The sequence below is a fragment of the Pan troglodytes genome, chromosome 8 (genome assembly GCF_028858775.2).
Source record: "Pan troglodytes isolate AG18354 chromosome 8, NHGRI_mPanTro3-v2.0_pri, whole genome shotgun sequence".
Classification (NCBI taxonomy): Eukaryota; Metazoa; Chordata; class Mammalia; order Primates; family Hominidae; genus Pan; species Pan troglodytes.
In genome coordinates this window covers 30,789,119-30,802,444 of record NC_072406.2, presented here as the reverse complement: position 1 = coordinate 30,802,444, position 13,326 = coordinate 30,789,119, and the positions used below count along the sequence as shown (strand labels likewise).

At 39.5% G+C, this 13,326-nt stretch overlaps 1 protein-coding gene across 5 annotated transcripts in view; it reads right to left on the bottom strand.

The window, feature by feature from the left end:
* STAM (signal transducing adaptor molecule) overlaps positions 1-13,326 on the bottom strand; it is a 239,768-nt gene that overhangs the window by 69,145 nt on the left and 157,297 nt on the right. For 3 of the 5 annotated variants that reach the window (XM_054660795.2, XM_063781438.1, XM_001153098.7), the window contains one exon: positions 3,568-4,474. In XM_054660795.2, coding sequence (XP_054516770.1) covers positions 3,568-3,607 — 40 coding nt within the window. In that variant the 5' untranslated portion in view covers positions 3,608-4,474. Of the gene's footprint in view, positions 1-3,567; positions 4,475-13,326 lie in introns of those variants that run through there. The other 2 variants (XM_063781439.1, XM_009458029.5) reach the window with 2 other exon arrangements.

Sequence of the window (13,326 nt, the reverse complement as noted above, 5' to 3'; positions counted from 1 at the left end):
TTTTAGACTCTAAGCAGAATCCAAATGGAGATGCTCAGTAAGGAGATGGATATCTAGGTCGAGAGCTCAGGCAAGAGGCTGAGAGTAAGAACATAAATCCAGGAGTCACCAGAATACGCTAGGTATTTAAAGCTAAGAAATTAGATGAGGTTCTTTTTAAAATCTTACTTAATAAAAAGTACAGAAATTTTTCTAAGTGCTTTACAAATATTAACTCAACCCTCTTAACAACTCTCTGAGGTAAGAACTATTATTACTCTTATATTCCATATTAAAGATAAGGAAACTGAGACACAGATTATCTAAGCAACTAGGCCAAAAATCACACTACCGGTAAGCAGCAAACCTGGGACTGAATCCAAGCAGTGTGGCCACAGTCTGAATTCTTAACACTAAGCTAAATTGCTTCCTAATACTCTAAGGGAAAAAAAAAAGTGGAAGGAGAGAAGAGGCTCCGGAACTGAGCCACAGGGCACTCAACTTTTAGAAGCTGCAAAAAGGGGAAGCAAAAAAATTTAAAAGGAGCTAAGTAGAAAATGAGAAAAAGTTTGGTGTCCTGAAATCCCATGAATAAAATACTGTATATCAAAGAGGAATGCTTAAGAGATCAACAAAGAAATGGACTAGAAAGTGACCATTGGATTTGGCAAGGTGGAAGTCACTAGAGACTCTGAAATACAAACTTGATGAAATAAGTTATCTTTACGTTTCTTCTAAATTCAGCTCTTGAATTATAATGTCCAAAATGAGATTCATTTATTCCATAAATGTTTACTGAAGGTTCTTCAGCATGCCAAAAACTGGTCTACAGCTAGGGATACAGCAGTGAAAAAATCAAACAAAAATCCCTGTCCTCACAGAGCTCACATTCTAGTAACATCTTTCGGTGTTTCTTCCAAGGGAAAAGCTATCACCAGCATTGTGTCTCTTTATAAAAAATGTTATATTATATAAATCAGTCAGTGAATTTCTGATTCAGCCTCAGATTAAGACTGAAGACAATTAATTTTGAAGATGTGCAAATGTATACGAGTGTTAAGTGATAAATAACTGTATCAAATGAGTTACTTTAATGTTATGACATATTCATTGGTAGATATGGTGAAAGAAAAAATTGTTAAGTGTATTCTATACACTGTATTCTATATGTTATACTATTAAAAAATAATATGAGTCTACTGGACTCTGTGCAAGGCTTATGTACTGGGAATCTCTGAGGGGTCTTCTTAGATAAACCTTTTGTAATATTTCAATACAAGGATTGTGAGAAGAGAATTGGTCCAATACCAAAACCTGAGCAACTTTAAAAAGTAAGCTTTTCTGGAGCAAAACAATGTTGCTACACTGAAGAAGTATACTGTCTGGCAGGCTCAACTGACACATTCTCAACTCAACAAACATTTATTAAATACCTCCTATGTAGCAACCACTCATTAAGGAGGAAAATACAGTATAAAACTATCTTGAATGCTAAATAATTCGGTAAAGGCAAAAATGCTAAAATAAGTTAGAGGATTTTGTAAGAAGGTGGAAATTAGAGTGGACTAGTGCAGCGGTTCTCAACTGGGAGGTATTTTGTCCTTCCAGGGGGCATTTAGCAATGTCCTGTGACTTCTAAAATCATGAGTGGGGGCTGGGTGTCACCGGCATCTAGTGGATAAAGGCCAGGGATAAGGCTGAACACCCTACATTGCACAGGACAAACTCCTATGACAAAGATATTTATCTGGCCCAAACCATCAATAACGTTGCTACTGAGAAACCCTTTGCTACAGTAATCAGGAAATGACTCAGGTGTAACAAGTTGGATCTGAGTTGGCCTTAACACACAAGGATATGTTGAAAGATAAAAGAAAGCATAAGCATAGGACAAAAGCATAAAGGCAAGAAGGTGCCTGTGTTTGAACTGGGTGGTACAGCTACTAGGAACGGGTTTGACAGTAAGAAATTTACCTGAATCCAATGCAAATATGTGTTCACAAAGTCAGTAGAATATAAAGGTGATTGGGTAGTTGCTAGCTAAATTATACAGGACCAAGAAAACTAGACAAAGGTGCTGTAAACAGAAGAAGCAAGTATTAAGAAGCTGTTTTAAGTATTTCCCCTAGAGATTCATGTAGTGAGATGTAAAACTGCTTGAGAACAGCAACTAGGCCTTGCTCATCACTGTATCTCTTATGTCACTGAGTCGCTGTGTCCTGTAGTGTGTGCTAACTGCTTATTAAATTAAATGCAATTTTCCAATTCATTAAGTATAATCGGTGATCTCCAAGGTTTCGTCCACTGCTAAGATTCAGGACACTCATTTAAGGTGGAACAAAAAAGGTAGCATCTAGTAAGTGCCAACCACATAAAGGTACTGTAGCAGGCCCTCTAGACATATTATTTAACTGCAGAATGGAATGATGTGTTTTCCCCTCTTTAAAGACAAGAACACTGGAACTCAAAAATTTAACTTGCCTATGATTTCACCGTGAGCTGAGAAGTGGCAGAGGTAAGGAGTGAACTTTTTTCTACTCTTATATAAACCTCCAAGTTTCAGTGACATGCTCTAAGGAAGAGTTTAAAAAGAAAAATTCAACATCCACCTTTCATAATTAAAATACACAAAGACAAGTAAATTCATAAGGTTGTCCTTATTCACAGTAATGATTACATTCTGCCATAAGGGATTTGGAAATGGTATTTGGCTTGCTTTCATTCCACACTTGTGTGCCAAGGTAGTTCCTACGTGCGTTCAAAGTAAACCAAAATTCTCTCCCCGGAAACTCAAATTCCCATAATTATTATCTTCAAGTCAGAAAAAATAAAATAAAATAAAATAAAAAACCAAAAGCAAACCTATTGAATTGACATCATCAGTACCTAATACCAGTGATTCAGAAAACAACAAAAATGTAGCATTTCAAACTCTTTCCAGATTCAACAACTTCTTCCACACTTCTTTACACCTTTTAAAGTGCAGAGACCTAGCCTAAGAGAGACATCCCGAAGGCTCAGGTCCTCAATTCGGTTTCAGTCGTTGCCAAGTAATTCATCTTCATCGCTCCTAACATTTTTGAGAGTCTACCCTTAACCAGAGCTCCCTCCTTCAGTTACCGTTACAAAAGATTTTAAAATCCTCTAAGGAACCTTACCTAAAACATTCTGCCAGTTCCAGACGCTCAACATTTATTTGTCTAGGCAAGCACTTTTGGTACAGGGTTTACAATCCTAATCTAGCCAACATACGCCTTAAGCCCTTCGCTGTTCTTCCAGAAGCACAGTCCCTGCACCAGCTGCTACACCAGCTGCTCCTCCCAGGCCCTTTACACCAACCCATTCAGCAGTTCTTTGGCAACCTACAGTCCTAGCTCAAGGCCCATTTCACAGGATGAGTCCCATTTCTTTCAAAGAGGATGCGCCAAGCCCTCAACCTCCTCCCAGCTCTGAAGGAGGGAGCCTCAGGAAAGGGGAAGAGCCAGCTCTTCCTCGGCCCTGGCCCGAGGGTCCTGAATGCAGGCAGGGGCTGGCAGAGTGAGCGTGCAGTCCGGTGAGGAATGGGCAGGGAGAGGCAAAAACACTTACCAACATCCTGATCGAAGGGATTGGTGGCAAAAAGAGGCATCTCCACTGCGTGCCGAGGTGTCCCCGGGGACTCCCCCTCGACAGCACGGGAGTCAGGGCTCGACGTAGGTTGGAAGACTCCTCAGGCAAAAAGAGCAAGAGAGACCGACTCTACAGGGTCCGCGACAGCTCCTCCTCTCACCCAACCCCACCAACCGCGGCAGCAGCTGCGGCGGCGGCAACAGCAAGGAGCCGAGGAAGCCCCCGCGCGGAGCTTTTCGGGAATCTGGGCGACCTTGGCGCTGCCTGTCTCAAAGCTGCCCCGAGCCTGCCCCATCGGTAAAGGCTGAACAGGGAGTGCCCTCTGCCTGACTCCTCTTTTAATTAGTCACACATAAGAGTGGAATTAGCTCTTGTGTTTTCTGCTTTTCCCTTGGCTAGGAGTCTCCGGAGGACGGGGTCCTTCAGGCGTGCTGAAGCCTACTAACAACCCCAGGAGTGACTGGGAGACCCAGGAGAAAGAAAGCAGGTTGAGTTCGTTCGGGTCGAGCTGTGCCCCTTTTTCCCTCTCGCTCTCTCGGTTATCATAACCTTGTATTCCCTCTGGAAGGAAATGGAAATTCCTCTGGATCATCTTCTAGGTAAACAGTTTAATTAGCTGCGTGAGGTGACAAACTTGCTTGGATGAAGTCATGGGAGCTGAACGAATTGGCCTGAATCCCAAGAGGGGAGTGTTCACGGCGCGCGTGTCCCTCGGAGAGGCTGAGGTAACGCTGGCTCCTTCCCGGGAGTCCCTGAACGCCCGGCTTTGGAATCTGCAGACAGCTCTTCTAGTAGGGCGTTGGCACCTACTGACTAACCGTGCAATCACTCAGCAGCTGTGATGGTTGGTGACATGTCTTTCACAGCCCACGATAGCCTCCCTAGACTGAGCAAAAAAAAGAAAACAGAAAAAAACTAGAGCTAAAAGTTGATCTGTGAGTGATTCCTAGCAACCCAAAATGTTGGTTTAATTATTTTACTTATAAGTTTAGTTAACCAATAAAAATTATTCTCTGTGTGATGGAGAAGTTTTAAGGAGCATCTACTAGAGATGTTGTTGCGTCCCACTTGGAACAAACTTAGTAAGCACATCTTGTACGTAAATAGAAATTATCCCGCAAATTACGGCATCTCCAAATGTAGCGTGGAAACTAATATTGACATGTCAACACAAGATTAATACATAGTAATCAAAGAGTGCTTAAAAATTCATTAAAAATGAAATCCCGCCTCTAAAAGTGAAATGTGCAAATTAAAGTAGCAGTTAGATAATGTTTTGTCATTTAGGTAAAAATTACAAAGAATCGGCCGGGCGCGGTGGCTCACGCCTGTAATCCCAGCACTCTGGGAGGCCGAGGCCGGCAGATCACCTGAGGTCAGGAGTTCAAGACCAGCCTGGCCATGGTGAAACCCCGTCTCTACTAAAAATACAAAAAATTAGCCGGGCGTGGTGGTGCGCGCTTGTAATCCCAGCTATTCGGGAGGCTGAGGCTGGGAATCGCTTGAACCCGGGAGCGAAACTCCGTCTCAAAAAAAGAAAAAAATTGCAAAGAATCAGGGATGTGAGGAGTCAGACACTCACATACTGTTGGATGAAGTGTAAATACTGTATAATCTTCCTAAGGGAAATATTTGGAAGCATGTAAAAAAATTTTTAAAACCTTAGGACCCAGCAATTCCATTTCGGCAAATTAATCCTAAAGACATTCTTTTAAAACATGAACAAAGGTATACATGGCAACATTGTCTAAAGGATCAAAGCATTGCCAGCCATTAAATGTCCCACATTAAGTGACTGGACAAATTGCTTCACCTCTTGGTGTCTCAGTTTCCTCATGTGTAAGAAACAGGAATAATAGCGTTGTGAGGATCAAATGAATTAGTACAAGCAAAACGCTTATTACAGTGCCTGGCATAGAGTAAGCACTAAATAAGTGTAACTGATCACTGTAATTTACACTGGTCAATTAAATCATAGTACATAAGATGTGAAAACTACACAGCCATTTAAGGTGCATAATACAGATTCATATTTACATAGACATCTGAATACATAAGTTTTCAGAAGGAAGTTAACAAACCTTATAAAATTACAAATGCCCACAATTTAAAAAATCTGAAAGGAAATACATGACAATATTATGACATGATTGTCTCTGAGTGGCAAGATTCTAGACAATGTTTTTGTTCTTTGTGCATTTTATTATTCAAAATATTTTAATGATGAGCATGTATTCCTTTCAAAAGCAGAAAAAATGTTAAAATACAACAATGTCAAAAATGGTGTGTTGGTACCACCAGTTTCTTAATATTTTGAAGGGCCAATACCAAAAGCGTGCTTGTGTTTCATTATGACAAGTATAGAATTATTCGGAAATATCACGACTGATACGGAAGTCAGAACATTCCCTCTCAAAAATGTGCTTTGATTGCTGGGCTGACAGAATTAGGTGACAACTTGTTTACCTTAAGATCCTGAGCAGTGTCTTGGGCCATTATCATAAGTGCCTGAGCCAGATATTGGTGGCTCAGACTGGGTGTATCAGAGCCAGATATTGATGAAAATGCATTTGTACATGTTCTGTACTCCGGACTGAATTACTCTGTTGCCAGCAATAAGCCAGGGCACAAACTGTTCAAGCCTTGATTATCAATATGTGTGCACTGGGAATAATACATACTAGTATTGAGAGCAGTATCCGTGTATTCTGACCTAGAATGACTTTAGCTATGGGGGCAGGGGGGTCTCGATGATTAATGTGCTGTATAAATAATAAACATTTTTTAAATATAAAATTTTTAATATTTAACTTAAAAGACAAACATAAAAAGTGAAATGCTTTGTATTTTGTGGTTAACGCCCCTTATTATCCCTTTAAAATACTGAAATTCTATGAGTTTCACTTTTAGTATTACCACAGTTTTTAAAACGTTTTTAAGACTACATATCAATGGCATATTAAAATGTTTCTGTAATGTTGTATGTTTAATAAATTCTGTAGTTTGTTAAATGTTATATCCCTTTATTCTCAGTTTGATTTTGAAAATTCATCTACATTAAAAACAAAAATACTGGCCAAGTGTGTTGGCTCACGCCTGTAATCCTAGCACTTTGGGAGGCTGAGGCAGGTGGATCATCTGAGGTCAGGAGTTTGAGACCAGCCTGGACAACATGGCGAAACTCGGTCTCTACCAAAAATACAAAAACTTAGCTGGGCGTGGTGGTGGGCAGCTGTAATCCCAGCTACTCAGGAGGGTGAGGCAGGAGAATCGCTTGAACCTGGGGTATGGAGGTTGCAGTGAGCCGAGATCGGGCCACTTCACTCCAGCCTGGGCGACAGAGAGAGACTCTGTCTCAAAAAAAAAAAAAAAACCGGTATGCAAATAGAGTTACTACAGGAAAAAGTCTATAATTTTCAAATTCAGGAAAAAGAATATCCTGGGAAGGTTTTTAACAGTTTAATAATTCCAGCCCAAGTAGGAATGATTACTATTTCTCAGTCTTTCCTCTTCCTCTGCATTGTCACTACTTTAGTTTATACCCTCATCTCTTAGGCAAGTTACTACATTCACCTCCTGCTGTCTTTTCTGCTTTCCTACAGCTGTGGACTGAATTGTATCCTCAAAAATACAAATGTTGAAGCCCTTATGCCCAATGTGATGGTACTTGGAGACAGAATCTTTGGGAGATAATTACAGTTAGATGAGGTCATGAGGCTGGGGCCTTGCTAATGGGATTAGTGCCCTTATAAGAAGGACACTGGATTGCTTGCTGTCTCTCCCTCTCTCTGCCATGTGGGGATGTGGCGAGAAGGCAGCTGTCTGCAGGCCAGTAAGAGAGCCCTCGCCAGAACCCGACCAGGCTGGTACCCTGATCTCAGACTTCCAACCTTTAGAACGGCGAGAAAATTAATTTCTGTTGTATAAGTCACTCACTCTGGTATTTTGTTATGGCAGCCCAAGCTAGCTAATACAGCTATTACCTCTAAACCATTCTCTGTCTTACCACCAGAATGATTTTTCTAATACACAAATCTGATTATATATCATTTCCTTAAAATTCTTACAGGGTTTCTTCAGTTACTCAGTCATTCAGCAAATATTTATTAACTCCCATGTGTGCCAGGTAACATTTTAGATGCTGGAATTATAGGGATAAAAGCTCTGTGAGATTTAGCCTTTTTGGAGTACAGCCTTTGGGGAAGATAGTCATTAAATAAAAAATTGAATTAATTGTATGATTACAAGTGTGCAGAGTAGCCTTACCTTCAGGATTAAACCCCCCTTCTTTAGCATTACCTCCTTAATGAACTGACCTCTCAGTAACTCATCTCTTCACAGTTTTTTTTCTCCTACCCTCTACGTTAGCCTTTCTGAACTACTAGCATTCGCCCCCATGCTTTTTGTATCTTCAAATAAGCAACTCTTTCTGCTTTTCCTGCTCTTACTCTATTTAGGTCCTAGATCTCCTCTAAACTTCCACTTAGATTTTGCTTCTTAAAAGCCTTTCCTGACTCAGTACCTGACTAGTAATAGGCACATAATAAATATTTGTTAATCCATTTGTTAATTGACTACCTCTATTATATAGCACTTAATGGTATGGTATGTGTTACAGGTGTCTATTATACCTGGGCACGCTGTCTCACGTCTGTAATCCCAGCACTTTGGGAGGCTGAGGGGGGCAGATCACCTGAGGTCGGGAGTTCAAAACCAGCCTGACCAACATGGAGAAACCCTGTCTCTACTAAAAATACAAAATTAGCTGGGCATGGTGGCCCATACCTGTAATCTCAGCTACTCAGGAGGCTGAGGCAGGAGAATCGCTTGAACACGGGAGGTGGAGGTTGCAGTGAGCCGAGATCACACCATTGCACTCCAGCCTGGGCAACAAGAGCGAAACTCCATCTCAAAAAAAAAAAAAAAAAAAAAAGCACTGCAAATTGCAAATTTAGCATCTTAGGGCAACAACAATCATTTATTTTGCTTACAAACAGAAATTTGGTTAGAACTTAGCCAGGACCACACAGTCTCAGCGGGGGTAGCTCAGAGGCTGGAATGACTACAGCCAGGGCTATAGTCATTTCAAAGTTTGCTCAGTTATATGTCTGGCAGTTGGTCCTAGCAGTTGACTGAGTCATTGGGGTTACCAACCAGAACAACTACATGGGAGCTCCTATGTATCTGCTTGGTTCCTCTCAGTGTGTTGGATGGGCATACAACTGAGTATTGCAAGAGCCGGGAAACTGCCAGTTTCTTAAGACCTAGGCTAGGAAATAAGCACAGCATCATTTCAGTCATGTTCTTTTGGACAGGCAGTCACAGCATCTACACTAAAGGGAAGAGGAAATAAAATTTACCTCTTGGTGGAAACAGTGTCAAAGAATTTTGGGGTCATACTTAAAAGCTACCACAATATTGTAACTTTTTAATTCTATAAGCATTAGTGTGAATCATTTTTCCCTGTTTCTGGGCTCTTCACGGTAGATATTCCATAAATGTTTGTTAAACGCAGTAAATAAATAAAATTTATTATGATTAAAATGGCAAACCTCCATTACTGGCCATGAGAGAGTAACAGGATCCAGACTTACCTTTTTACAATAAGCAAATAAGACACTGGACAAAATATATGGAATGCTTTCAAACATGAGACAACAGGCAGCACTGGACTATGATTTCAAGAAGAAAGGAAACATATGCAGTGAGCCCAATGATTACAATAGCGTTCTGCCTGGAATCAGTTTCTAGGCTGTGGCACAGGGAGGTGGGGCCCCAAAAGAACCCAAAGGTCTTATTGCATTGAAGAGACAAAAATCAAAGTTTGAGGAGACCAAGAGACTAGAATTTGGAGGGCAATATATTAGGAGGGTGCTATGCAGGGAAGAGCTTCAGAAATCTGCACAAGGGGCTGGGTGTGGTGGCTCACGCCTGTAATCCCAGCACTTTGGGAGGCTGAGGTGGGTGGATTGCCTGAGGTCAGGAGTTGGAGACCAGCCTGGCCAACATAGTGAAACCCGGTCTCTACTAAAAATGAAATAAATTAGCTGGGCGTGGTGGCAGGTGCCTGTAATCCCAGCTACTTGGGAGGCTGAGGCAGGAGAATTGCTTGAACCCGGGAGGCAGAAGTTTAGTGAGCCAAGATCACGCCATTGCACTCCAGCCTGAGCAACAAGAGCGAAACTCCATTTCAAAAAAAAGAAAGAAGTCTGCACAAGTGTTCCCCTTGCGGCTTTGAATGACAATCTAGTCATGGGTACGGTAAAGCTCTACAAGTTTGGGCAAAGCACTTTTAGGCAAAGACCTACTACCAGGGAAGCAAAATCTGAAAAATCCCAACAGTTCATACAAGTCAGGGAATCATTTCAGTTCTCAAAGCCAGAAGGAAGAAAATTAGTTGAATACACTGAGTGTTAAGTAAATACCCCAAAAGGCTAATGTCTTAGTAGTGGGGAGTGGCCTGACATGGAAGTCTACCTCTACCTTTGCTCTAAAAAAGCTTAAAGAGTAAACTCTTGAAAAGTAAGCTGGGCAACATAAATCAGGGGCAGAACAAAGTATGAAACTCTTAACAGGAATACATATATTTACGGCACTCAAAAATATAAAATTCTTCAATGGCCAGACTCCAATAAAATATTACTGAACACATAAAAGGAGCAGGAAAACGTGGCTAATAACCAGTAGGGCAATCAGTCCATGGAAACAGACCCGGAAATTAAAGAGATGATTGAATTAACATAAGAATGTTTAAAGAGTTCTAACTGTGATCAACATGCTCAAGGGCTTACAAAAAGATGAACATAATGGGGAGAGAAATAAAAGGCATCAAAAAAGAAGCAAATGGCAATTCTAGAGATTAAAATTACACTATCTGACATAAAACTTCCACTAGATAAATTAAGGGGAGTTTAGCCAGGCGTGGCTCACGTCTGTAATCCCAACACTTTGGGAGGCCGAGGCAGGTGGATCACGAGGTCAGGAGATCGAGACCATCCTGGCTAACACGGTGAAACCCCGTCTCTACTAAAAATAAAAATAAAAAAATTAGCCGGGTGCGGTGGCGGGCACCTGTAGTCCCAGCTACTCAGGAGGCTGAGGCACGAGAATGGCGTGAACCTGGCAGACAGAGCTTGCAGTGAGTGGAGATCGTGCCACTGCACTCCAGCCTGGGCGACAGAGCAAGACTCCATCTCAAAAAATAAGAATAAAAATCATTTTAAAAAAAGAATTAATGGGAGTTTAGACACTACAGTAGAAAAAATAAGTGAACCTGAAGACACAGCAACGGAAACTATACAAAATTGAAGCACATAGAAGAGAAAGACTGAAAAATAAAAAATCTCAATGACCTATAGAAAAATATAAAGCAGTATAGCACATGGGTAATTGGAGTTCCATAGAAAGTAATAAAGAGGGGCGGGGAGGGCCGGGCGCGGTGGCTCACACCTGTAATCCCAGCACTTTGGGAGGCTGAGGCGAGCGGATCACCTGAGGTTGGGAGTTCAATACCAGCCTGACCAACATGGAGAAACCTCGTCTCTACTAAAAATACAAAATTAGCCTGGCATAGTGGCGCATGCCTGTAATCCCAGCTACTCAGGAGACTGAGGCAGGAGAATTGCTTGAACCCTGGAAGGCAGAGTTTACGGGGAACCGAGATCGCGCCAAGCCGAGACCACGCCATTGCACTCCAGCCTGGGCAACAAGAGTGAAACTCCGTCTCAAAAAAACCCCCAAAATTTCTCAAATTAAATGAAAACTATATTCTTACTAATCTGAGACTGTAAGTGAACCCGAGTCATAATAAATAACAACAACAAAAACGGCACTAAGGCACAGCATGATCAAATTACTGAAAATCAGTGATAATGATAAAATAGTAAAAGCATCCAGAAAACAAAAAGACACATTATACATAGAGGAATAAAGATAAGAATTACCGTAGACTCCTAATAAAATTGTAAAATTTTTTAAAAAGATGGTGGATAGTACCTTTAAAGTCCTGAAATTTAAAAACTGTCAATGTAGAATTTTATACCAGCAAAAATCTTTTTCAAAATGAAGTTGAAATAAAGTGACTTGAGCATCTGTAGATTTTGGTATCTGCATGGGGGTCCTGGGGCCACATCCCCTGCATACAAAAAAAGCTGAAAGAACTCATCATCAGCAACCTACACAATAAGAAATGTTCAAACAAACAAACAAAAATCCAAAATTCTTCAGGCAATAGAAATATGGGGTCACTTGGAGATTTGAATCTAAAAAACAAAATGAAAATCTGAATGGTCATGTGAGAGTAAATATAAAAGACACTTCTTTCTCATTTTAAAATATATTTAAAAACAAAAATAATTGTATTATGGGGTTTATAGCATAGGCAAAAGTAAAATATATCAAAATAATATCACAAAAGATAGGAGAAGACAAATAGAAATATAATACTGGAAGAGTTCTTACATTATACATGCAATGGTATAAATATTATTTGAAAGTAGATTATGATAAGTTAAAAATGCATACTCTAACCTCTAGAGCAATACCCCCCAAAAGAAAATCAAACAAAAGGATATAGAGAGACAATGGTGGAAATACATAAAAATTTTTTAAATTCACATAATTCAAAAAAAGGCAGCAAATGAGGACAAGAAGAAAAAAGAACAGAAGAGACAAATAGAAAACAAAAGTAAGAAGATAGATTTTGACCTAGTCATTGATAATTATATTAAATACAAAAGATCTAAACTGCAATTAAAGGGCAGGAATCGTCAGTCTATTTTTTAAAAACAAGACCCAACTATATGATGTGTATAAGAAAGTTATTTTAAAAATAAAAACATAGAGAATATAACAATTTTATACATTTTTGCATATAACAACAGAGTTTCAAAGTACATGAAACAAAATGATGAATTTTGAGGAAAAATAAACAACTACATCATATAGTTGAAATTTTAACTTCCCTGTCTCAATATTGACAGGACAAATAGGGGAAAATCAGTAAGGCTATAGAGACTCGAACAGTACTAACAACAAGCTTGATTTAATGGAACTTGTTAGAATACTACATCCAATAAAGGCTGCATATACATTATTTTCCAGTGTACATGAGGTATTTATCAAGACAGATCATAGTCTGGGATATAAAACAAATCTCAATAAATCTAAAAACATTCAAGTCATACAAAGTATGTTCTCTGTCTAAAATGGAGTTAAATTAAAAGTATGTAGCAAGAGGCTAGTTGAAAGTCTCCAAATATTGGAAACAAATTAACATACTAATTAACATTTGGAAACTAAATAACAACTAATTTACTAATCCAGGGTCAAAGAGAAATGAAAATTGAAAAGTATTTTAAATAGAATACAAATGAAAACACAGCATAACAAAATTTGTGGAAAGCAAGTAAAGCAGTATTTACAGAGATATTTATAGTATAAATTAGCACTTATGTTAGAAAAGAAGAAAAGTCTCAAATCAATGATCTCAGCTTTTACCTTAAAAAAATAGAAAAAGTAGCAAATGAAACCCAAAGTACACAGAAGAAAGGCAGTAATAAACATCAGAATGGAAATCAATGAGAAATAAGACACAAATAGAGAAAATAAAAGAAACTAAAGCCAGTTTTTTGAGGAGGTTAATAAATTGATAAAACTATAACCAGACTAATTGGGGGAAAAAAAGAAAAGTCGCAAACTGTCAACTTGCAAAATGAGAGAAGTGGCATCACTACAGAT